Source organism: Halichoerus grypus, chromosome 3, assembly GCF_964656455.1.
Source record: "Halichoerus grypus chromosome 3, mHalGry1.hap1.1, whole genome shotgun sequence".
NCBI classification, from domain to species: Eukaryota; Metazoa; Chordata; class Mammalia; order Carnivora; family Phocidae; genus Halichoerus; species Halichoerus grypus.
This window is the reverse complement of record NC_135714.1, coordinates 180,860,113-180,886,819: the sequence shown is the minus strand read 5'-3', so window position 1 is coordinate 180,886,819 and position 26,707 is coordinate 180,860,113. Positions and strand designations below refer to the sequence as shown.

The 26,707-nt window shown below is 44.9% G+C and overlaps 1 protein-coding gene across 12 annotated transcripts in view; it reads left to right on the top strand.

Annotated features, from left to right (window-relative positions):
- Window positions 1-1,949: 1,949 nt before the first annotated feature.
- The window catches only part of RBPMS (RNA binding protein, mRNA processing factor), a 169,761-nt gene continuing 145,003 nt past the window's right edge, over window positions 1,950-26,707 (top strand). For 3 of the 12 annotated variants that reach the window (XR_004921927.2, XR_013446640.1, XM_036107102.2), the window contains exon 1: window positions 1,952-2,600. Coding sequence is in view for 7 of the 12 variants with exons in the window: in XM_036107102.2 (XP_035962995.1) it covers window positions 2,535-2,600 (66 nt within the window). In the remaining 5 variants the exon portion in view is untranslated. Of the gene's footprint in view, window positions 2,601-19,142; window positions 19,176-26,707 lie in introns of those variants that run through there. The other 9 variants (XR_004921928.2, XM_036107103.2, XR_004921929.2 and 6 more) reach the window with 6 other exon arrangements.

Here is a 26,707-nt window from a genome sequence, read left to right as displayed (position 1 = left end):
TGGCGGCTTTGGTGGAGCCGGGGCCCAAGACCACCACTCAGCCATTGCTCAGGAAGACATTGCCCCCTCGTGGTTCCTTATGTAACTGAGGGAGGGACTGGGAGTGGAAAGGGCTGTCCAAGTTTCCAGATCAATTGTGTGGCCCTTGCCTCTTCCGAACTTCAAATGCAAGTTCAACAGATTCTTGGCTTATTTTCATCCAGGATACACTACCCCCACCCCCCACCCCCGTAGAGAGGCATGACATCATGACAGCAATTCAATCTTTATCAAAATCTTCAGACTCCCCCCCGACCCCTCCCACCCCAAGAAAAACCCAAGAGGTGAATGGAAGCATCGCCACTCTTTTTTTCTTCACAATGCTCTTCACACAAGTATTTTCATTGCTTTCTGCGATTTGAACCAGGATCCCTGATCATGGTGCCGTGGAGTTGTTTTGGGTATCTTGTCTCCACAACACCAGTTTAAGGTCCTTAAAAGCAGGAGCCTTATCTCCATTCCCACCCCCACCCCACTCCCAGCAGCACTTAAACCAGTATAGCGTGAAGAATGTGGGCGGGGTGGGGGGAGGAAGGGGGCAGAGAGAGATAAACAGTGAGGCAAGCAAATAAATAGAAATTGTGATTGGCGCTGTGAAGAGAGGAACAGGGTGCTGTGTGAGAGAATTCCTGGGCGTGGGAAGTGAGGGAGAACCTACTGATATATGCAGGTTTAAATTTATGTGTTTATGATACCGGAAAGGAGAAGCTCTCTATGGCCCCGGAAAAATGGAAATTTCCTTAATGATAATGCTAACTTCCATGTTCTGTAACCTTAAACTGGGCAGGAATGGGTGCTGGGTGCTCTAGCTCTACCAACCTGTCATCTCCTTTAATTGCAACCCCCCGGGAGGTAACTCTACTCCCATTTCACAGGTGAGGAAACCGAAACCTCGCAGTCCTTCCGAGGTTGGCGCGTGAACAGGCGTTGTGCGCGGACCTCCCACAGTACTGAGCCCTCTCTCTTCTTTAAGCTGCTTTGACCCTGGGAAGATCATCTGTGTTGGCCTCCAGTTCGGATCGCTGTGAGGAATATTCACTTAGCCAACAAAGATTTGAGTGCCTACTGTATACCAGGTAGCGTATTTAAATAGCCGTGGGATTATAAAGAGAAACAGGGCACGGTGTTGTCGTCTGGCGGGCAGGCTCTCCCAGGAGAGTGAGGGAGGCAGCCAGGTAGACAAATAATTCCAGAACGGTCTGCTAAGGGCCGTTGACAGGAGCCTGAGCAGGGGGCCCGTGAAGCCTAGCGGAGAGCGAAGGCCGGCGCGCGGAGGCTGGGAGGTTTGCGAGGACCCGGCGCTGGCGGTGGGTTTGAAGCTGTGCCCTGAAAACGCCGGCCCGGAGCCGGCTGCCCCCGGACGTCGCTCGTTCTCTCGCATCCTGTCATTTCAAGCTGCCAACCAGGAAGGGAGGAAATAGGTCTGAGCCGGTACTGAAAGGGAGGGGCTGGCTTAGGGATAGGGGTGCGAATCCCCGCGGGCAGCAAGCCAACAGCACTAGCCCATCACGCTTCCCGGGCGTCGCGCTGGCCCGGCCTGGCTCCCCGAAGCCCCTCTCCAAGCCGGCGCGCGCCGCCACGCGAGTTCGCCAACTCCGGCGCGGCCGGGCCGCCGGGGCCCCCAGGGGCCGAGGAAGCGGGAAGACCCAGCCTCCCTCCCTCCCTCCCGCGCCTCTGCCCTCGCCCTCCGACCTACCGCCGAGTCGGGGGGCTGGGGGTCGGCCGCTTCCGCCTGCCGCCCGCGGCCCCTCCCCGGCGCGCGCCATCCGGCCGCGGGGCAGCCGCCCCCGGCGCAGCCCCTCCTCCCGCGGGGGGCTTCTCGGTCCCGCGTCCCGTCCCTCCGGGCTAAAGCCGGCAGCCCACGTCTAGGGAGGGCGGAGGGGGGAGGAGGAGGAGGAGGAGGAGGAGGAGAGGGAGGAGAGAGGGGAGGGAGGAAAGCGAGAGAAAGGGAGCTGCTTGGATCCCGTACTTCCCAGAGCCTGCCTGGAGCGCGCACTCTCCGGGTCCCAGCGTCCCAGCCGCGGCCCGCGCCCCGCACCACCTCCTCCTTCGGTCTGGGCACCCCTCGCCCCCTCCCTCCGGCCCCCGCTAGGCTCCGGCAGCGGCCGCCCCCAGCCCCTGCTTGGCCACATCGCCAACTCTCTGGGCTCCCTCCTGGGACGCGCGCCCTCGCCCCATCCTTTCTTCCTTCCTTCCTTCCCTCGCGCCCGCCCTCCCTCACCAGGTCTCCCTCCCGGGTCCCGATTGTCTCCGTCCCCTTCCCAGTCGGCCCGCGCCTCGCCCTGCCCCGTGTCTCCCTCGCACTTCCTGGGTCGCCCGCCGCCGCAGTCTCGCCTAGCCGCGGGAGCCCGAGCCGCCGCTGCCCCGGCTCCAGCCCCCGCAGCCCGCGGCGCCCGCCCGAGGGAGCCCCGGCGCCCGGGGAAGGGAAAAGTGGGCGAGCGCGCCCTCGCCCAGCCCCGCGCCCCAGCCCTGCCCGGCGAGGAAGGACCGGGAAGATGAACAACGGCGGCAAAGCCGAGAAGGAGAACACCCCGAACGAGGCCAACCTTCAGGAGGAAGAGGTACGGAGGGGCTCGCTGCGGCGGGGGTACGACCTGGGGCGCCGGCCGCGGGCTTTCTCCCGCGTGTGGGCGGCCGGCCGGCGGGGCTCGGACGCCGGCCCCGGGGCGCCGCAGTCGAGGGTTTGGGAATTGCCCTCGCCCCGAGGCACAGCCCCAAACTGTGGCCCCGGGAGGGGGGGGGTTCTCTTCGGAGAGCGTGTTTTTGTGGGTTCTTAAGACTGCGTAACTTTGAGGACTTTTCGGAGACTTTTGTAAGTATAATGCTCAGCTTTGTTTGCGTGGGATTTTAAAAGCGGAATCGAGAGCTGACTCCTGGGTGACCTCAGTTTATTGGGACCCGGAGGGTCAGGACTTAATTCTGCGACCGGGACTGGGAAGTTGAGGGGTGTGTTTGTGTGTGCGGTGTAAGGAAAGAACTCGGGGAAAGTTCTCGTTAAAAGACACCTTCTGTTCCCTGCCCCCTCCCTTTCAATGTTAAAAGTTCTTGGTGAAATATCTTTCCAGCTGAGGCATTTTGGATTAATAGATAACTCATCAGCTGCATTCTTCTCTGATGAGTCAAAGACCCCGAATGTGGGTGATTAGGTTTTGTAAATTTAGGGGCGATGTGGGGGGCGGGGCGAATAAGAGTTTAAAAGTTTACAATTCACCAAGCGATCATCTAGGCTCTTTTAATGGGACTTTGACTTCTGAGCGTAAATTTTATGTGGTGCGTCCGTAACAACGTTAAAAATGTTGCGGCGGCGGTGCGTTCCGTTGATAGAAACAAAATTTAACTGTGGGAGGGAACTCCCTGAACAGACGTTTCAGAATTTTGTAGTTAGGATATTTGTGGTATCCTTTTAAATGGCTTTGTTCCTGCAGGTACGTTATCTGGAGTCCAAGAAACAATACTTTTTTCGCCTACTTTTTAGGATCCCTCATAGCTGAGTTCTTAAACATTCTAAAACATTCTAAAAAGAACTTGAGTGTGGAGATGCAGGAAAGTATGCATCTAGATAAGACCTGTAAGGCATTCTTAGAGGTCTTGTATTCCAATATATAAAGTTAACAGAATGGTAAACTGATTGTAAAGCGGTTAGGATGTTAAGATTATTATGGACATAACGTGTTGCGTGCACACTAAGATTCTGATAGTGAAACCAAACGTTGGGGAGGATTTAAATAGTACTTTTAAGTCCTCAGCACATTGTCCACTTGTGAAAAGGGAACTATTTAAATGAAGATAGAGGGACTTAAGACCATGCAAATCAATGCAAAACACAAGATTTTACTCTTAAGCCCATTTGTATGGGGCAACCCACCTGAATTGCAGTAAGCTGAAAATTGCCTTCACACCTGAGTATAATTGTGCTTTTTATTATAAACTATTATTTTGAAAAGTGTTATTTACATGCTAGTTCTTTAGGACTACTGACATTCCCCTCTTTTCAGAGAGTCCGAGACCTGAATTGCAAGTTCCACTTTTTTTTTCTTGAATCTTACTGACTGCTCTGCTATTTATTTTCCCTACCCTTGAAATAAAATTTCAAAAATGACGAGTGTGCTTCTCTAAGGAGTTGCTATATTTAACTAATTCACCTAACACACCAATTGCTTCAGAAACCTTTCTATTTCACTTAGATGGGCAGTCTGTTTATTTTTAAGGGTAAGACCGTATGGTGTGAAACCATCTTTCTCTGCTCACCCAATTGAGAGTTCTTGTAAATGGAAAAGTTAATCAGGCAGACCCAAAGGCTTTTTTTTTTTTGCTTTTAGTAGGTAGCAGAAGAGGTTTAAGTGTTCCAAAACCATAACCTACTTAACTTGAGAAAATTAAGTAGAGAAAAAAAAATCGCATTTTTCACCCATCTCGTAACCCATCTCAGCCTCACTGCCACCAGGACTGAGGTGTTGTCTGCCCCGTTCCTGGGGCGCCTTAATGTGTGAGGTTGTGTATGAGTAGAACCACAGGTGAGCTTAGTACAGAGTTACTGCCTCTTACCTGTTCTTTTGCCCTGACCATGTGCCTTTTTCAGGAGGCAACAGCATGTGGCTCTATGACGGCTCAGCAGTTTTGGCGAGACAGTTATTTTAAAACTAAGTGGACGGTTAGGAAGAGTTTAGAACCCAAGTTGTACCAGAGGTGGAGTATAAAGACAGATACCCCATGAAGAGAGAGGGTTTATAATGTTAAACATTCAGGAGAAGAAAGGAAATAGACCTTGAGTGATGCAGGTAATTTTGCGCTAATTCTCTGTTTTGAGTTTGTTTTGTTTTTGATAAACTCTAACCTCTTTTTTTTTTTTTCCTAACCCTGAAAGCCACAAGTAAAATAAATATGGTATTTGGTGAGTCCCATTAATGTGCTCAGCGTTATGCAAAAACCACCACACTGGACCCTTTCCCTGCCCACCCAGCGAACAGCAATTTGTTCTCAAACACATTTAAAAGCCTTGGCTGAGGATTCCAGTAAACAGCACACACACGTATAAAATGTATATACCCATAATGACAAGAGAGGGGGAAAATGTGTTTTTTTGTCGTTTCTGGTGGCCATTGAGCTGACTTGGAAAAGCAAGTCCAATCATCATTAAGAGAAAATAGTTTATTTCCTAGAACATCAGAGCAATTTAGGCTTTCTCTACCACGTCATAGAATCCAAGGTGTTTTTTTTTCCTCTATTTTTTCAAATGAGTTCCTTTTATCTTCCAGTACATTTTAGCCCTGTATGAGAGCTTTTAAAGCATACTCTGAAATAACTGATACCGAAACACTTGTTTGGTTCCAACTATATAGAACGAACAGCCCAGGATTGAGGAGAATTTCTGTAGCTTTTGGGGGTCTGAGAACTTGGACAGGACATAGACTTCTGCTTTGGATAGTATTGAAAGCTTTGAGGAAAAATCCTTTTTAAGATTTTGCTAGCTAGCTGTAAAAGAATACATCTGGCCTTCTGGCTTCCTGTGTGCTTGTTTCTCTACAACATGTCCCTTTAAAGAAGCCAGTTGTCAAAATCTTAACTGGAATCTGAGATTTATAGGGCTTATGTATAGGGCATTAGATAATTTCTTACATCATTTTACAGTTGATAAAATCCTAGAATTTTGCATCTAGCTTTGGACCAGGCAATATTCTCTTTAAACACCTTTGGCGATTTGAACTGGACTAGGCTTTATTAAAAATCAGTAAACATATGTAGAGCAGACTCCGTTTGTCTTGTTGAGCTTTATGTATCAAGACTTTCTCTATCTGGTAGTAGATAGAAATTTATTTTTGGTCCCTTAATTTTCAAAATAATTTTTTTTTTGAAATCTGATACATATGCAATTTGGTTTTGCTTTTGCTTTTAGCCAGGTCATTGAGCATTTTTCAGGCTGATCACAAATCCTTTCTTAAAGGTGTTTTATTATGTTGAAGCACCAGTGGTAAATAGCAATCTTCCCTTAAATTGATTTGAACTTCCTTGTACTTAAAACTAGAAAAGCAAAAAAGTTGACATTGTTGCGATATTGACTGAAAAGATATTTGGCAGATGTTGGGCAGGAATCATGTACAGTTGGTTCTTTACAAGCTAATACAAATCTTTACCTCACTTTCCTTTTAAAGTGCTTAGTGGGGCGCCTGGCTAGCTCAGTGGGAAGAGCATGTGACTCTTGATCTCAGGGCCATGAGTTTGAGCCCCTCGTTGGGTGTAGAGATTAAAAACCGAAAAGCCTTAAAAAAAAAAAGCGCTTAGTAATCTTGCTCAAATATTGGGGTCATGAAGAAAATTGTTTCCTCCAGTTGGCCCACAGAAAGGCTACCATGTCAGTTTAGGATGGCAGCCTCAAGCTTTCAAGTGGGCATTAAGATAATCTACATTATGACTTGGGCAAAGACTCAGAATACTCTTAAACAGTTCAACCACGTCTGGAGTCTGTTATTCCAAATCAAATCTAATATAACAAACCTATCTCAGCCTTTGAAGAGGCTTTGGTGATAGTTCTAAAAGGAAAGCACAGTGACCTCCTAGTAAAATGCTGCTAAAGAACCCTGCAAATATGGCATGTGCTTTTGAGCTGTTTTTCCAGTAGTTTTAAAATTTCCCTCATAAACCCTTGTGTTCTTGTGCAGTCTTTGTTTCCCCATGGCATTTTTGTTGTTGTTGGGTGGATCGTTTGATAGGGTAGAGGTTCTTTTCAGGGTTGCTTTCATACGGTTTTTGTGGGTTCGTATGAATTTGTGCTTCAAGGACAGAATGAATTCAGTGTTGGTGATGAGAAGACAGTGGGCGCTGATGTACTGCAAGGTGACACAAATTAATGCAGCTTTCTGGAGGACTTTGCTATTATATGGCAAGATATGTTCGTGAATTAGTTACTTCTGATAGTGAACAGTCATAAAGACTCTTCGATGTCTTACCCAGGGACATTGCTAAAGTAAATCATGGTGTAATTTCTGAAAGAGAATAATAAGTAGCCATGAAAGGCCATGTTTTTAAAGGATGTATATGTATATGCATATATTTACTTTTGTTGTTGGTTCAAAGCAGCAGAAATGCATTCTCTCACTGTTCTGGAGGCCAGAAATTTGGAATCAAGGTGTCCGCGTTGCCACATTCCCTCTGAAGGCTGTATTGGAGAATCTGACTTTTTCTTCCTGGCTTCTGACGACATTTTAATTGAGGGCATAATTGTCAATGTTAGGACATTAAACAAAAACGGATTTAAAAGTTCTATGTGATGCCAATTCTTAAAAAAAAAAAAAACCCAAATAGGTAAAAAATATATATATATTAAAAATTATTAGATTTTTACTTTCTAATGCTTTTCTGTGCTTTCTAAATTTTCTAAAATGAACATGTGAACAAAATTGTAAAAAAAAAAAAACAAACCCACCCAACTGTCTTTTTCTTTGAGTATTCCGTGGAATTTCTTTGCTGTACTTGTAGATGTCACAAAACCATTGGGTTGGTCCCACTTCCTTTTGCTCACAAGCCTTGCTACAGGAACCCGGCCTCTTCAGTTCCTTGTAGCCCTTCTCTGTGTTGCTCTCACTCATTCCTTTTCTCCTGGCTCATCTTAGTGCTCTTTAGCTGCTCACCTTGTTCTACCATGCTTTCTCAGTGCATCCTTCTATCATACTGCTCGGTCCTCTGATGGGTCCTTCAGCACTGATCTGTTCTCTGTACAACAAAGTCCAAACTTGACAGTCAGGATTGCCCTCATGTACCCCTGTGCTCTGTAAACCATTTGCTTCAACCATCTTTTCCCTCTTGATCTAGCTTGAGCTGCTTTCAAGGCAGGAGCCAAGTTTCAGCCTACATTGTGCAGACTCTCGTCACCTGAAGGTTCCATCCCAAAGAGATGGTTGTCCTCAGAATTCCAGTAGAAGTTGCTTTGTTCTCTTTAACTCCGATCATTACCGTCTTTCATGTAATTGTTTTTTTTTTAAAAGATTGATGCCATCTTATCACAGTATTCCCAATATTCAACTCCTACCCAAAGATAGTACTCCAGTACCAGGTGAGTACCCCCCCACAGACACACACACTTACTCATATATACACACATAATTCTTTATAAATAATTTGTAAATGTGAAATATCCTTATTGGTAGGGTTGGTGATGATGACTTAGTATAGGTAGGCTGTTGAAAAGCAGACACTTATTTACTATTGAGGTCCTTGCCCACTGGGAAATTAGGGAGGTTGTGGATGGATCAGGTGGGAAATGAACTCGCTCCACCTGCCATCTGCAGCCTCTCTGCTTCTCCGGAGGGGCAATTGGGTTTTCACCAATCGAATTTGGTGGTGGGTGCCATGGAACTCTGACCTTTTGGACGCGGGCTTCTGGGAGCTTTGGTGAGGTGGAAGAGCCCGGAGCTCCCTGTGTTCCCAAACAAGCCTGCTCTGTGTGACAGCCACTTTGGAATGTTTGTGTTCAGTTTCATTTGGCACCTTAGTGTCTGCCTGGGGGAAGGGGGAAAGGGAATGCAAATGTTCCTCTTGAACAGTGCTTGCTTTGGTCAAAGAAAAAACTTAGGAAGGAATGAGGGGAATGAACCTTAATCATAGCTGGAGCAGAAGTGGCCGCCTGGCTCAGTGGGCTTGAGGCCAGCAGGGACCAGGGATTTAAATTGACGCTGTTGATGCGAGGACGTCATCCGGTGATGGGGATGAGTCTACTTGATATGTGGGGAAGACTTGGGTTGGCACGCCTCGCACTCACATCCCTATCTTGAAAGAGTACTGGGAGACTATTCGAGACCACTTCAGTGCATCATTGGGGGGGGAGGGGCATGACTGCAAACTCAAGGAAGGTTGCACATTTGAGCTTATCACAGTAAAGTTGTTGCCTGGTTTGTCGTTTTTGCTCGATAGAAAAAAGACTGGAATGTTTGATCCTATGCAATTGTCAGAAATCTTTTTAATCCATTCACTCAAATAATAAATGCTAACTTCTGAGTATTTACTTCTGAATATTTACCAGGTACTGGGCACTTTATACGCAAACTCCATTATTTTATCCTCCCAGTGAGCTGAGGGAGGTATTAGGATGGTGATGAACCTTTTGTGATGGGAAGATGACTTGGAGTGCAGGTTGGTGTGCCGGGGGCTGCACGAGCTGGTTTCTGCCGGTCACTTGCTCCGGGTTGGAGTGGTGACGGCCCCATGTAAACAGGTGTAATGAAGCATGGGGCTCAAGTGGAGTTAGAGTTGGGAACACAGTGCTGCAAGGACAAGAGGGTGAAGGCCTTGTGTCAAAGAGCTGACATTGCAGTCAGAGGCTCTACCACTGAGCTGTACCCCCAAAGAGCTGACATTGGAGCTCAGATTCTCAATCCTCTTCTTGCCAGATGAGGAAAGGGTTGAGACCGTGGGTGGAAGATGGGCCTGTGTGGAGACGCAGGCGTAAGAGCGGGGGAGAGCAACAAGGCATGGCAGGAGAGGAAGGGGAGTTGAGGATGAGGCTGGGGAGCGGCATTGGTTGGGGGAGAAGGTAGAGGAGCTTGCCTCTCATGCCAGGGAAGCCGACTCCACTCTGTGGTTGGCATCGCGCTGCTGTGCAGCAGGGACCCGGCCCTATGGGACCTGCCAGTGGGAAGGGGGAGGCAGCAGGGTTGGGAAGAGTTGAGAGAGAAGAGTAAGGCTGGTACTGCAGGAATCCTAGTCTCCAAGGAAAGTGGCGGCAGCGACTCAGCCACAGGTATTCAGAGGCCTCAGTAACTGTCAGCGCCGAGGGGAGACGAGGAGTTTCATTCTGGAAGCCTCTCAGAGTTTCTCCTCTGGATGGCCAGCTACATGGTGGTCCTCTTTGTACAAGAAATAGCAAATTGAGCGGTTGAAAAGGGGGGAGAAGGCCATGAGGAGGTGAAGCCAGCGGGGTTGGAGATGCAGAGGAGAGGTCTGATCTTGAAAGCAATTTTCAGAAGAGTTTAAGTCTATATAGCCGGTAATTGAAAAGGTGGGTGATGTGAAGGAGCGCCTGGAAAACTGAGGAGAGGCGTGGGACTCTGGTTCCTGGGGAACCTTGTGAGGGTAGGCCACAAAAGACCCCCCCTCCCCCAAAAAATCTACCTAACACTTGAATGTATGTAAAGACAAAACCGAGAACTTCGAGGGAAGGGGAAGACCTGGAAATGCTCAGGAAAAACTGAAGCAAATTTTTTAAAGCACTTTTTAATTTAGGAACATGAGAATGTGTTCTGTATCTGCCTAGTTTATAAGATAATAGTATTCAGTGTGCTTATCCGTTTGAAAGCCTGAGTGTGGGAGGGGAGCTTAGAAAAATCTAGGTATATATAGTATTTCCCATACACTTCTTCTTTTCTTTTTTTTTTTGCTTTCATCAACGGTTTCTGGAAATTTTTTCCTCTACGATTTGCAGTTAATTCCGAGGCTTTTGGTCCTCCGACTTTTCTTTTTCCAACGCTGTACCCTAGCCTAGAAGGGAAAAATCAAGCTACCCTAAGATTTTTGTAGATGGGTTTGGAAGGTAAAGGGGGAAGACCCAGAGAAAACATTCCCTCACGTTTTTTGGTTCTTTCCTGACTTTATTAGGTGGGGAGTAAAATGAGCCTTTTGCCAGACCCCAAACTCCTCTTATTCGGTGGGTCCTCTTTTCCATTGGCTCATCTGTGCTTTCCTAAAAGTTTGCTGCTCATAGCTCCATGTCACCCGTTGAAGAAAGAACGGTGGTCTGGGAATTTTAAGAAAAACAACCACCTGCATTTGTATTCCTCATAGGTTTTTCCCCCTGCTGCACCCATTATGATGCAGGTTATGTAGAATCCAAGAGGGAAAAGGGAAATGGCAGTAATAAATGCCAATCGCACCGGGAAGATAGTTCCAAATTCCAGGCTGTAATACAGTATTGTCACACAAATTTAAAATGCGGAAGGAATGCTGACACAGCCTACCTCAATCCTGGGGGCCCCCAGGATTTTGCAAAGGGTGTTGAGAATTGAGGTGCATCTCACCAACCCGATGCAAGTAAGTTAGAGACCTGTTCCTACTTTCAACTCCTCTTTAGTTCTCATGAGTCGTTTTTAAATGATGTTCTCTGCTCTTCCTGACTTATTTAATGTCACCAGGTAGATAGGCTGGTCGGTGGCCAACATTATCCTAAGAGAAATCCCAGAGATTAAAAACAAAAACTAAAAACTGCTTTTCCTTGAATCCCCAGGATTCTGTTTTGTGAGAATTTCTCTCCTGCCCACCTATAGGATGGGCAATTGGGGCCTCCTGAGAGAAGGCACAGCCCAGAAAGTGCTACCTTATTACAGAAGTACCAGAATTTCCTTTGTGCTCTGAGGGAAGTGCCACAAAAGTGTAATTACTCTCCCCAGCATGTGTGATTTACAGGATTTAAAAAGTGTGAGTTTCCGAAAAGGCATGTGTTTTTAAATACAGTATTCCTCTAAGCCAACAGGATGTGTTTGTGGGCTGGGTGAGGGTCTCTCTCTGACACATGCAGACTTTCTCTCTCTCTCTCTCTCTCTCACACACACACTTCTGTCCTGTGCCTGTCCAGGGACGCTGGGTGACTGGAGACTGAAAACGTTGGGAATTGCTTCTCCTCAGGGCTTTATCAGCAGAAGGAAACCTGCAAAGTGCCTGAGTCCAGTGTTCTGATTCCGTCTCCCCCCACTCCCTCCACTCTAAGCCCCAGTTCCTCTTTTTCCAGGATCTCCTAGCTCTTTCCCGTACTGAGCAAAGGGACTGTTAGAGCTAACAAACGCTGAGACCATCTTGGTTGCAAAAATCTCCTTTTCCATCTTCTGTGTAAGAAAATTGGAGAGTTGAAGATCAGGTGCATATCCAAATGTAATCAAACTTGTAAACGTGTTTATGGATTTTTTTTTTTCTTTTTGCACACTCCTTAAGCATTTACTGAGCAATGTCTACTGTTTTTAAACGTTGCACTTTAACAACCAAATGAGGTGTTTCATCCCATGGTTTTGGTATAAGAAAACTGAGGCTCTGAGAGATTAAGCAATTTGTCTGAAGTTTTAGTGCTGGTGGGTAAGAGCTTAAAATTTTTCCAGTGGTGCACGAGGTTCATGTGATCAAGGCCCTGCTGGTTTCTGACCTCATCTACCAGGAATCGCAACCTCATTCATTATGCTTCAGCTGCTTGGGCCTTATTTAGATATCTTCTACTTGCCAAACTTGTTCCTGCCTCAGGGCCTTTGTGCGTGCTATTGGGTCTGCCTGAAAAATCCTACCCCCAGATAGGCAGCCTCATCCTTATTCATTCATATCTCTGTTCAGATGTTACCCAGAGAGATCTTTGATCTCCAGGTTTAAAGTACCCCACATTCCCAAGCACTATCCTATCCCTCTTTTATTTTCCATATCCCTCATGTATTTTCTTACTGACATTACTTAATGTACTTGTCTTATACTCCTGGAATGTTACTCCCTGGCAGCAGGGACCTCTGTCTTGTTTAAGGCTGTAACCCTCAGTGCCTAGAACAATGCCTGGAACTGCCAAATAAATTTGTTAAGTGACTGGAATATGAACCAACCTGTCAAACTTGGGGCCTGTGCAATATACCACATTGTCCTAAACCTTTTCCAGCAGTTTTGAATTAAATTTTGATTATTGCTGCCTTCAAGATGATCATTTCTGGATGCCCATCCCCACTTAATTACATCAGAAAGTCAAATCATCGCATCGCTTGTAAGCCAGAAATTTTATTTATTTTTTGGCTTTTTACGTTTTTAATTCCAGCTAGTTAACATACAGTGTTATGTTAGTTTCTAGGCCAGAAATATTAGATGGTGAGTGATTAGGTCTTTTGTCTGGGGGTGTACACGTAATGGAATCCTTGCCTTTGTCCAGCTAGAACGGAAACCTAGCACAAAATTCCACAGAACCGGGAGTGTGATGTGGGCCCGGCAAGGCGTGATAAGTAAAAGTAGGGCAAGATGAATTGGATCCATGTTTTGCAGATGTGTCTGTAGGGTTGCAAAGGGTTAATGTTAATAATCCAGGTGGAATTGATTTGGAGATAGATTTAGCACTCTCCTTTGATTTAGTCTAGCCCCAAGCTCAATATGCTTTCCTCCCCTTGCCTACAAAAGGCATAGCTCAGGATAAGGCAGGCTTTAGCTGGACGAATCCAGCCTTTAAGCACCTGTATGGGCAGCCATGAGGGAAGGCCTAATCTGGGCTCTGTGAACCTTTATGGAGGAGGCAATTTGCAGCCACAATTTCTACCCACTTGTCAGCCTCACAGACTCACACTGTTTTTATTCCTTGTAAAGCAGAGCAGATGACATTTCAGGAAGAAAAAAATGTAAGTCGTCATTACTTTGGTCATCAGACTGCCTGTTCATTGAGCATACTAATGCACTCATGACCATGCAGGCCATTGGATTTATCCCCATTTATGGCATTTGTGTCCTAGTACTTGACCTTGAGCAAACTTCTTAAACTTAACCGTCATCCGTTGTCCATTAGTCTTAGAGACCGTGGTTTATAGTCAGTTCTTGACCAAATCATTGATACTCTTCATTTTTTGTCTTTTTTTTTTTGCTGAGGGACCTAGGACAAGCCCTTTAAGCTGCTTGCTTTGACATTTAAGCTCATTTCCTTAACTAAATCATGGGGATTGGACAGACAATGCCTGCTGTGCTTGAAAAGAATCCTAATTCCACTCCCGTGTTTCTGCCTCCTTCCCCTTCCTTTTCTGAATCCCGGTAGAGGATGCTGCTGTGGTGGCCCACCAGCCAAGTTCCATCTTGGGTGGAGGCTGTTGGGGGAGGGGCATGGTTTTAAGCCTGAAATTTTGTTTTGCTTTGTTGTTGTTTTTTTACTAAGAAAATCAATGCTTCTCCTTGAGAAATGGGTGGGAGTTTCTGGGTGTGAGCTAACGGCAGGAAATGACCCTCTCTAAACAAAAGGACTCTTTAAGGCCCATCCTGAGTCTTTGTGTTTTGAGAAGGGGTTATGCAGAAGACCTGAGCTACGAAATTAATCTCTGTTTAGCCATCCTAATGGGGGAGGGGAGAAAGGAGAAAATGCCTTCCCTGCTTGCCCTCCCGAGTGTCCCAGGTGGTACCCACTATGAGTGCCAGAGTAGTTTAAGAGTAGGGCCTGGGGTGGGCTTGGGGCTAGTGTGGCTTCTTACCCCTCCTTCCACCCCTCCCGCAGGAGGCAAGAAGGAACCAAGTTAGGCAGAATTACAGGCTGTGTGACGTTGTCTTTAATCTGGACTTCTTGGAAAAACCCATCACCAGCAAAATGCAGAGAGAGAGAATGAGGAAGGGGGGAGAAGTTATTTTGTATGATCCATGTCTCTGTAAGTAAACGTGGATTTATTTATTTTTAAAAGATTTTATTTGACAGAGACACAGTGAGAGAGAGAACACAAGCAGGGGGAGTGGGAGAGGGAGAAGCAGGCTTCCCGCCGGAACGGGGAGCCCGATGCGGGTCTCGATCCCAGGACCCTGGGATCATGACCTGAGCTGAAGGCAGACGCCCAACGACTGAGCCACCCAGGCGCCCCAAAAGTGGATTTATAAATGAAGCAAAGATTTGAATTACTGTGTTAACTGCTTTTCATACTTCTAAATCTAAACGATGATCCAATAATAGCTAGTGACCTCTGCCTCTTGACTAACAGGGGATTTGTAATCATTGCTGTGTTGATAGCCGGCCCATACGAAGAAATGAAATGTTGGGCCTTGCCCCTGCTGAATGCTCCCGCACTTTAAAGTGACTGCTCATTATTACCACTACTTGTATAGCGGGATCCTGAATTTATATTGCTAGCAGAGTAGTTCTGTCTTATCAAAATTATTTTGCCTTTACAAATTCTTGCTGACTTGCTGCAGTAAACTACTTCTCTTCTGGGCACACCATTTTCTTTTTTCCCCCAGGAATATAAATCTTCCCACTAATAATTAGAAACAAACATTTTGTTGAAAATGGTTTTGTGGTTTACTTAGTTTTCAGAACACTTGAAAACGACAAACATCTTTTCAAAGCACATTGTTGCGTCACTATTTTTAGGCTTTATATTGTCATTGTATTTTTAGAAAGGCCTGGTGATGTCTTCGGTGGGCACTGGTGTGCTAAGGGGAGAGAGCTGGTTTACTTCACAGCACCAGAGTCTTAATAATAGCAGAGACAGGATTGAAGCTGCTACTCAGATCCCTGTGTGAAAAGGCTTTGTTCATGTACTAAATGTGTTGGAAGACTATCTTTATGAATTGAGGGGTGCAGTATTGTTTAAAAGAGACCCAATCATTGTAAATTCCAGGGCTTGCATGGAAAAAGGATTCTCATTGAGAATTCCAGTGTCTGATGTGTTGATAGGGTTTCTCATTTTCTTAAGACATAAACTTTGGGGAAACGTTACTGTTGTAGTGTTGTTAATTTACACATGTGGAGATACGTACTGACTTAGATTCTTCTGGAGGCTTATATACAGTGTACACTTGGCATATGTTTTGCATTTTTAAAGTATCCCACTATTTTCCAGTCATTATCTATGGTAACATCACTTGTATTTTTACAAAGAAAAGATAAAAATACCAGTGATAATCTACCCACGACATTTAAGCTGCTTATTACTAAGCAGTGCATGGTGCTGGAATGCTTTGCCTGGAGACCGGTTTCTGCTGCAAGCAACGGTGAGGAAGACTAAACATTTCCAAACCAGTATACTTCGCCTAGGTTAGTTTGTAGTTTCGATGGATTCAGGGATGGAGTGGATCTGATTTTACGGGATGGGGGAGCAGCTTTTTCTGTAACTCTTCACCTCCATGCAACTACTGGTAAACCTTGAAGCCAAGTGAAAATGTCCTGATCGGGAATGTTTGTCCATTCTTTCCATGTTCTTGGATGATCAAAGGGAAATGTCTTGCCCTCTGCAAGACCAGCATCTGTTGCCATTTGGTCATAGTGCACCCAGCCTGCGGACTCTGTATCTTAAAAAACAAAAACAAAAGTCAGTTGTGGGGGCGGGGGGGAGGGGCGGGAACAAAGCCTCAAAAATGCTTATGGGGCTTTGGAATATTGTGAGTTTCTGATTTTGGCAAATACACGTTGGAGAGGTTTTAGCTATTAACTGTCCTTTCCTCTCCATTCCTTAAGCCCCACAGGCCTTTAATCAACATGAAAATTGCTCTTGTTTCTGTTGTAAGTCATGGGTCATGATTATGCAGAGAAATCCTGTTGGTGCGAGCTTATCCTGAAGTCAACAAAAAAAGCGTTATTTTTCCTTACTCAGTAATAAAGGCCGCCCAAGGAAAACTTGGGTGCTGCTCAGTACAGAGGAGACCGGCATAGAAATCCATTCGTGTGACCTGGGTCCTCCCCCTCATTCCAGTGCTCTCTGAAATCTCTCCACCAAACTAATGTGCATTGTATTTTCCAAACTGAAATTGCAGTCCTATTCCTTGGAAAGCCTGTCATAAATACCTCCCCTTCCCTCCCCATTTTTTTTTCCCTCCCCATTTTTAGTGGATTAATTTTCAGAGGAGATTTCTCCTATAGGGACGGGGTAGAGGAAGCATATTGTTCCTTGTGAAGTCCTGAGGTGGTGTGCCTTTGTGGCGGCTCTAGGATACTGATGTAATTTTTCGCTGCCGTATTGGACATTTGTAGCACCCACTTCTACGGCACTGGGCCACGGCGTAGCTTCTGTGTACTGCAGAGATTTCCTCCTGGGATATTTTTACATATTTTAAATCCTGTTATGCACTTAATTCTGTCGGTCATTTCTCCCAACATTCCTCAAAGGAAGGGTAGTAATGTATTGCTTCTCTTTTAGAGATTAAAATAATGGTAATGAATCCATTGGATATTTAATTTCTTTTATTTTTTTAGGATTGAGATTCCTTTCCAAGATTCCTAAGCCAATTTGTTCACCTAATTGGATCACATTGTGTCCCGAGTTTCTTTTCACTTTTTCTTATTGGAGAATAAATTCACCCACATTATCCCCTCCTCTCCCTCCCCCTGCCCTCCTCAAATGCAGGTAAGCAAAAAACAAACCCCCCCCCAACCCCCAACAATTCTGCAATTCCTTTCTCAGCAACCAGTGTTAAAACTTCATTATGTGTCTTCTGTCCTTTTCTGTGTACAAGCACACTCCCTTCTATTTTAACAAAAATGAGATCATACTATAAAAGTGTTTACGTTCAATTTTTTTTTTTTTTTTTGAAACTTAGCATTATGTCATGAACATCTTTGCGTGCCAGTGGATGATACATTTCTGCTGCCTCCTTTTCAATTCTTTGTACTATGCCATAAGGATGTGCCTTCATATGTCTTATCCATCCTTTATTGAGCGTGGAGCTTGTTTCCAGCTTTGTGATATAAACACTGCTGAACATCCTCCCAGCTAAATCTGTGTGTACACCCTTCGTGATTTCCTAAGCTTAAGCTCTTAGAACTGGAATTTCTGGGTCAAAGGGCATGCATTCTTTTTAAGACATTTGATGTTTATTGCCAAATCTCAGAAACATTGTACTAACTTATACTCCCACCAAGACTATCAGCAGGCCCCTTTTTCCTGCATCCCCTGCCACTGCAGTTTTAAAATGTTTTCAGAGGTTCCTCCTCTAACTGTGGAGTTTTCCACATTTGCGTTCTGTGCTTCATAATTAATATTCCTGTCTGATCTGTACAATGCTTGGACATTACGTATTGACTTTAACAACAACAAAAAACCCCACCCCATTTCAAGACCTCTCCCAATTGTTTCTTGTACTGCTGTAGGCCCGAAAATGCTTAATTTCTGGAGAGGTCCTTCTCAGGTTCAGTGGAACACTGTGAACAGTGTTGATTTTGTGATCTTAGTGTATTAGGTCCTTTATATATATTGCTGGCTATAAACTCAATGACTGGGGAGGAGGCCAATACCTGAGGCGTTCTGTGTGCATGTGTAGAGCATTTCAGTGAATCCATTCCAGCAGTTTTCAGGTGAACCAATAACCCTGCCAATTTTAAAAACAGCTGTAAGATGCATCTCGATTTCCAAGATGTTCCGTTGTGGAACCCTGTGTCTCAGAACTGGTGGATACGTCCCATCTCTGCTTTTCTGGTCACATGGTGGGCTTGCTCTGGAGACAGGAGACATTCTTGGACACACCGTTCAGTTCAACGTAAGTTTTGGAGGACCGCTAACTAAGGACATCTGTGGAGGGAGCTTTTATAAAGTTAAAACAATGCTTTTTATGAGGTGTGGACTGTGCAGTGTATCTGTTAGTGGAAACGTTTTCCTTCCCTCTAAGTTGAGGAGGAGGGCCTGGAGCTCCAGTGTCTGAATGGGCACAAGTGTTCCTCCGTCTAAGTGACAGACCATCAGGGCATGCCCTCTTCCCCACAGGGGCTGTTTTCCCTGTGGGTGCCCACCATGTGGCCAGAGCCAAACACCATCTGAAGAGTAAAGCTCAGGTCTCCTTGTACAGTCAGGGCAACCCCAGCCCACGAGGCCTCCTTAATTGTTAACAGAACATTCCTGCAGAGCACACACCCTCCACAAAGCCTACACACATGTTCTTAGAGTGTGACTCGAGGAAACGAGCAGATGTAATGGAAACCTCAGTCTTGACTCATCCTGACTCTTACATATGAATGGAATTTGCATCTCATTTAGCTTTAATCTAACAGTCTTTCAGGGTGAATTCCCATGGAGGTCATGAAATACTGAATTTAGATGCACATAATGCCTTTCCCAAAGGGGCTGGAAACTTTTGCAAATAAAAAACGTGCCTTCTTTTCCTTGAGTCCTTGATTTCAGTTGACAGCTGGTGAGGGAGTCGGTGAAGGGGAACATTGTTTAGTGGTGAAGAGGTTCAGCTCCCCTGGGGTACAGTCATTAGTCCTGGTTGAAGACAGGCCTTGAACCCAGTGTTTTGTTGGCTCTTCAGTGGGGATGTAGAGGTGGTTACCAAGAAGCACTTTTCCTGCCTACTTCCTTTCCTACTTGGAAAGACCTCGTCAGCGCAGAAAACAATGGGAAAATAATACTAAGTTCCTATATAAGTTGACAAGTTGTGTAATACAGACAGGGCTCAGAAATTCAGAGAGAGCAGTGTGGATGAGAGTAAAACAAGCTTGGTGGAAGAAAGAGATGAGCCTTAATGAACTGGTAAGATTGAAATAGGTAGAAATGGGCACTGGGGTAGGAGGGTATCATACCCCTTCATAAAGGTTTGGAAGTAGGAATGAATGTGGGTGTACTTATATGGCAAGGAGAAGCCTAACTGGCTGTTAACTTTTAATGAATAAATAAGTAAATGAAAAATAAGGATATTTTCAAGACCTTTTTTTGGTCCGTTGTCATTGGTTTCCCCAACCAGGCCTGTCCTATACAGGGTAGATCTACAACCTTCAGAACCCAATGTCAGTATGCTAAACTTTTTTTTTTTTTTTTTCCTTTTTTAAACTAGGCTTGCAAGGCCACACAGACTGTTCAGATTAGCATACTGGAAAAATAAAGCATTTTCCTCTTTGTTCCCTCCTTGGCTTCCTTGATGAAGCTATTTACTCCATGACTGAATCTCTATTCTGATTCTTCAGGATAGCGTGACGGTTTATCAGTCACAGTGGCTCTTGGCTTTGGAAACCAAATGTATAATGCCTAGGTGAGAGAGTCCTTCCAGTGATACTGCCCTCCTGCTGTATGAAGCCCTGGTGACACAATGGGCAGCAGACAGACCTTGAACTTGACCTTCCTGGAAGTTTCAGTGTGGTGGGGAAGTGTGTATTGTACAAATAAAAGCACAAGTAAATACAGGCTCACAAACTGGTTAAGTGCTATACAGAAGCCTAGCTGATGTGAGAACTGTAATCGATGGGTTACCAGGGGATCTTGTTGACTTGGTTCTAGGCATTGCGTACATCGCTTCTTGTATGTTAACTCCTTTAGGCCTCCCTCCGATAGCAGGTGGGTACCAGCCGCCGTTACTCTTGATGTACAGGTGAGGACCTGAGGCTCAGGAGGTGAATAACTTGGTCTAGGTCACTAATAAATACCAAAGCCTGGATTTGAAAACGTAGGCAGTTCTAAATTTGTCCTCTTATGCTGAACCTCCATGCCCATCTGGAGGGGTATTCTTCAGAGAAGTATATATTCCAAGGAGATCAAGAGGTCTCTTGAGCCTCGTGCCTCTTGGGAGATATGGGACTTGCCCAGGTCCTCTGTGATCAGTAATGTGGCAACTTCTTTTCAAGGAGGTGAGTCACCCAGTTACACACAGTATCTCTAGTTTCAGAAACTCTGGGTTGCCTTGGATTTCACGCCATAGTCTGCTCTCTTCCATCTTTTCCGTCCCCCTGGTCTGGACTCAAAAGGACACCCCCAGCCTGCACTGCCTTTCTCTCACCCCTGGTCCATTCGCTACTCCTAGCAGATGACTCTTCCAAAGGTGTTACTCCCATAAATCAGCTAGCTCCTGAAGACATTTGAAAACATTTGCAAATTCCTTGATAAAGGGTCTGAAGCGTATGAAGCTGCTCTGAAGAACGGGACAGAAGCGGCTGCCACTGTTTATTGTTGTTAGTGGGTAAGATCCAGATTTCTTTTTTCTTTTTTTTTTTTTAAAGGTTTATTTTAGAGAGCAGGGGTGGGGCAGGGCAGAGGGAGGGCTAGAGAGAATCTCAAGCAGACTCTGGCGGCCCGGAGAGATCATGACCTGAGCCTAAACCAAGAGTCAGATGCTTAACCAACTGTGCCACCCAGGTGCCCCAAGATCCAGATTTCTTTAGCTGACAAAGCCCCCCCCCCCGCCCAGGCCCTTTCTTGCATTTCCGAACTTGTCTACTATCTTCCTGTATGCACGGTCTCTTCAGCCTCCAACCCAACAGCTAGTCTAGTGTTCTTTCTTTAAGTAGGCTCCATGCCCAGCATGGGGCTTGAACTCAGGACCCTGAGATCAAGAGTCCGAATGTTCTACCAGCTGAGCCAGCCAGGCGCCCGAGCACTTTGTTCCTTTTTATGGCTGAATAGTGTTTCCCTTATGTGGATATATACCACATTTTCTTTATTCATTCATCATTGAACATTTAAGTTGTTGCCACTTTTTGGATGCTCTGTTCTTACAGAGGTCCCTTCTTACAGGGACCCCCTCCAGGTCCCTGAGGTTCTAGTGCATAGAGTGCTTTCTTCCATTCACTCCATGCGTTTACATTTTTTTTTCTTCCAGGCTTACCCTGTGGGCTTCCCTACTTGCCTGTGGAGCTTTCCGTCCATAGAACTATTATGTCAGCCTCCCACTTAGTAGCTGAATGCTACCTCGTACATGCACTTCTGTCCTTTCACACGTATCTATGTATGTTTGTTTATTTGGACCTTGAGCTCTTTTTTTTTTTTTTTTTAAGACCATTCAACAAATACATATATACATACGGAGCACTGACTTTATGCTGTACACATAGTAGGCCTTGGCGGAGAATCAGTGAACAAAGCTAAGAGTCTTGATCTTGTGGAGACTTTAGATTTCTAGCAGAGCTTGCATTCTAGGAGATTTAGAAATGTATACACACACACAGTTAACTGCTGCTCTTGTATATTTCCAGCACCTGGCCACAAGATGTCCTACAGTATAGATTCTCAAGAAACCTTATTTGATAACTATTACATTGATTTTTTTTTTTGAGAGCATGTGAGAGCACTAGCAGGGGGGAGGTGGGAGGGGCAGAGGGAGAAGCAGGCTCCCCAATGAGCAGGGAGCCCGATGCGGGACTCCATCCCAGGACCCTGGGATCATGACCTGAGCCTAAGGCAGACGCTCAACCGACTGAGCCACCCAAGCCCCCTGAAATTTTTTTAATTAAAAAAAATTTTAACGAGACCCTGTAACCCTCTCCAAGCTGTATAGATGGCTGTCTTACTTTTTTTTGCAAGCACTATAATTACAGTTGGCCAAATTTATTCACAAAGGGGAAGAGGTGGATATTAAGTGTCCCCTTGGAGAATGAAAACCAACTCGGGGAGAGCAAGTCTCTTGTCCTCACACTAAGCCATGTCTTTACTCCATACCCTTGCCTGTATCTTGCTGCTTTTTCCTAGCCTGTTCAAGTAGGAGTCTTAATTACTCCAAGGATTGGAATCTTACGGGGAGACCCTGTGGGAGATGCAAGGAGGGAGGCTGGAGCCTGTTCCTCACTGTCAAAGTTGAAAAAATCTTCCTCCTCCTCCTTCCTGTTCGTTAATAGGAAAGCGTTGACTCCTTTCCTGACCCAATTTGAGGTGCTCTTGGCCACAAACCAAGCACCCAAGGAGAGCTGCCGGCTCCTTACCCATGCACACTATTAACTGTAGTATGTCAGGTCTCTATCTTCTCTAGTCTCTTGGCAATGACATGGCCGAGCTCTCCCAGCATACCGTGAGAACTAACGAGTTAATATTTGCAGAGGCCTGTGGAAATGTTAAGTGCTCCGTGTTGTTGTTATCTTCTCTCTGAGCTTGGTTGCCTTATAAGGCTGTCCACTAGGCCCAGGGACTTCTGTTGGGGAGCTGGGCCAGCCTGGGAGGCTCGATGGCTGTGGCAGTCCCGGACTTGTTCCCGGAACGGGCTCAGATTTCCTATTTTAATACTGGTGATACCACTTTTTGCTAATTGCTGGTCCAGCTCTCACAAGTACTTTTCCCTCCACTGTATAGCATCTATTTTTAGCACTCCATCTCTGTGCTTCTTGCCCTTGGAGAACCAAGTATAGTAAAAATCCACTTGGACAGAATAATCCAAAATTCTTAAATTTTCTGGAAAGGTAAACTACTTATCCTAAGAATTATTTTGAAGTAAATGCATTCTTTTTAAAATGTTGTATTTTTAAAAAATGACAGGTGCCTGGCTGGCTCAGTTGGTGGAGCATGCGACTCTTGATCTCAGTGTGGAGGGTTCAAGCCCTGCATTTGGGGGTAGAGTTTACTTAATAAAACAATAAAATAAAACCGAAATGGCAGGTACAACATTCAAATCGTGCTCCATTTTTTAAAAATCGAATAAAAATGTGTAAATATTCAATGTAGATTACTACAAAAGTTTCCTTTCATGAAAGAGACTTTTTTTTTCAAACAGTAGTATGTAAACATGGAAATTTACATGTTCAAAATCCAATTTTAAAGATTTTTCCTCCTTCTGGTTATCATCGTAATGACATAGATTTATGTTATCCTCGGTTTTTGAGCTGGAAGGGACCTATGAGTTGCTTTTGTTCAATACTCTATCTTTGATCAGTGTGGCAGCTGAGTCTGAAGCCCATTCCCTTTTTAAAGTAAGCTGCAGGGGCACCTGGGTGGCTCAGTTGGTTGAGCGTTTGAGTCTTGGTTTTGGCTCAGGTCATGATCTTGAAGTCGTGGGATCGAGCCCTAATTCCTGCTTCAGATTTTCTCCCTTTCCATTTGTCCCTCCCTGCCCGTGTGCTCACTTGTGCGTGCACGTTCTCTCTCTCTCTCTCTCTCTCAAATGAATAAAAACTTTAAAAAGAAAACTGCATTGTTCTAATTCCCATTTCTCTCCCTGGAAGAAGAGCTGTCATATCTTTCTGGATCCCAGATGTCAAGTAAATAACTCCTATAGTTTGTGTTAATTTGTAAAGTGGACAGAATGAGAGGTATTAACAGCACCCTTCTTGGAGTAGGCTGAGAAGGTAAGTGCTGTAAAATATGCCAAAATGGTGGTGTGGGTCAAGAGAGGAGTAGACTGTTATTTCTTAGAAGTATTTTGGTCAGACCTCCTTTTTCGTGTCATCAGAACAGTAGGTCATTGGTTACTATCTATGTTGGCTCCGTGGGCTACCCTCATTTTCATGAATGATATGCTTCTGCATATAAGTAACATAAGACCTTTTTAGAGGCAATAAACAAATATTTTGGTGAGCCTTGTGAATGTGTATAGGCAATCTCTTGTTTATAGGAAATGGTGCAGAGTTGGGGAACTTTGGTTTGGCTTTGGTAGTTGTGGGAAGTGGGACAAAGTAGGCAGGGTCTGTTGCTGGTTAGCTCATTTGATTCCAACAGTATGCTAATGAACCCAAGGTCACTGGACCATTTGTGTGTAGGCCAGCCACGTCTGCTCTGCTGGGATTCCAGACCTTGGCCAGGAAGCTGGGCGATGTGTGTCACTGGTCACGAAGCTGGAGCAGATAGATCACCAGACCCAGTAAAGGAACTCAAAACACATGCCCTCTGGATCATAGACTATAGTTCTAAAATTTATAAGATAGTATAGCAGACGCTTTGCACAGTTTTTCTTCTAAAAATTTTCTTTGAGGGGTCCCTGGGTGGCTCAGTTGGTTAAGAGTACAACTGTTGACCTCACCTTGGGTCTTGATCTTGGGGTCATGAATTCAGGCCCCACATTGGGCTCCATGCTGTGCTTGGGGCCTACTTAAAATTTTTTTTTCTTTGAGTAATAAGTATGTGCCTACCAAGGATCCTAGGAAAATACAGTAAAATATAAGAAAGAAACAAAAATTGCTTGTTATCCCATTACTGACAGGTTTTACTTTTGGATTTTTCTGTTCGTGACATTTTCTTGGCTTCCATGTTTACTATAGACTTTTCTCCCCCTTCCCACCCCCTACCCCTTTATTCTCCTTTTCATCTTTGTTGTTGTTGTTGATTTGGTCCTTAAAATGAAAGTATACCTTAGAACCTCTGTCTTGTGTCTTCATTTTTTCTTCTCCTGCATGCCCATGGAGGATGTCCTTTGTCCTCCCAGAGTTCTGCCCTGAGCTTCAGATTCAAATATCCTAGCATGTGCATCACTTCCAGTTGGATGTCTTCCATACACCGTAATGAACTTCACACGTCCAGTAACTGGTGTCATTATCCTCACCCCCAAACCTCCTGTGTTCCACATCTGTCCCCCTTCACCCAGGTGCCCACCTCTTCCATCTCCCTCTGTAACTAGTCCCTTACCCTCTTATTCAGGTGACCAGCGGAACTTTGCACACTGCTATTCCGGCTCTGTCTCCCCCTAGTCCTTGCTCTTCAGGACGGTCAGGGTGACCTTTCAAAAAATGGAAATGTGCTCTGTAATCCTGCTTAAAACCTTTTCGCTGGCCCCCTTGCCAGATAGCCTCCTCTGCAGGACTTTTTCCTGGAGAATTCTGCTTTCGTCCTTCTGAGCTTCGTTCACTTCTCCAAGCATCTGTATCATTTACCATGTCGGACACCAGGTTCTGGGAACAGGCTGAAGGAGGTGGGGAGAGACAGACCTGGGCGTGGGCTTGGCCAGGAGGATGTCATGGCTTTGTCTTGGGGAAAACCTGGGCCAGGACCATGCGGTTAACTGCTTGGTACATTAGATGGCGGTGCGTGGACACACCGTGCCTTGCTCCGTGTTTGGCATATGGGAGTCCTGCAGTATTTCAGCTTGTTTTTCCGCCAGACTTTGAGGGATGGCTCCTTGAGAGAACCATGGATGGGTGAAGCACATTGCACAGAGAGAAGAACATCGGATTTCTTCACCTAAAATCAGTGCTTCTGGGGTTTGTCAGCTTGGTTGTGTGTTTCATGCTTAAGATGACTGTGTATAGGGCCCAACTTTAAAGTAACACAGTGAATTCCTTTTGTAAGATTTCAAGTCCTGTTACATTGCAATGTGGGATTTTCAGAGTTGGGAAATCCCTGTGAGCCAGGACACAAGAGTGGTGTCTGGATATCCTGGTGACTTATGAGTTGGAAGAGTTGCATAGATAGTAGCCATGTCCCCTGCTTCATTTTGGGTTTGTTTTGCATCATCGTCCAGATAAACTAAACAAAATGATAAAGGATGGAAAAGGCCCTCCATTACCGTAGTCAGTGTTTGTGTAAATGTTAATCCCTAGGAAATAGAATGTTCTTCGCTCTCATTCTTTTACCCTCATTCTGCCCTCTTGATGTCTTCCATTTATTGTTCTTTTGGTGGGGGAAGCTTGCTCTTCAAAGGATCACATAGATCATTTTACCTTCTCTAAGAATACAATAAAATCTTTTGTGTTTGTGATCACTGAAAAGTCTGTTAAAATGTTTAGTTTCATATAGACACGAAACATTGGGTATTTAAGTGTTTACCAGAATGTTTGGAATTGTTGGATGGCGGCTCTGTTTTTTTTTTTTGCTGTCTGCGCAGGGCACAATGAATCTTCACTACTCACTCCCAGATAACAGATTATCTGTAGCTGAAATCGACATGGAGACTCCTCAGAACACCTGTTTTTCATAAACTTAGAAAGTTGCAAAGAACCATAAATACCATGGCCCCTCATTTTTCTGTTAAAAAAAATTACAAAGTAATAAGTACTCGTAATTTTTGAGGTATAAAAATACAGAAGTCCTTGCAGCAAATAATGTAATATTCTCCTCAGTCTCCCATCCTCATCTTGTTCCAGAAGTGTAATCAGAGTTAATGGCTTAATATGCATCTTTCTATGCACTTAGATACAGATAAAAATGTTTTGCAACATGCAATACGTGATTTGTTCCATTTTAACTTGACAATAGATCTTAAATCTTCCATGTCAGAATATATAGCAGTAGCTTATTCTTTTTAGTAGCTGTATAGGACTGTATAGTATTACATTGTAGAGATGTATAATAATATATTTTATTTCCTCCTGACTGACATTTGAATTATTTTCAGTGTTTTTGCTGTTAATGATATTGCAAGAAGCTTCTTTGCATATAGAAAC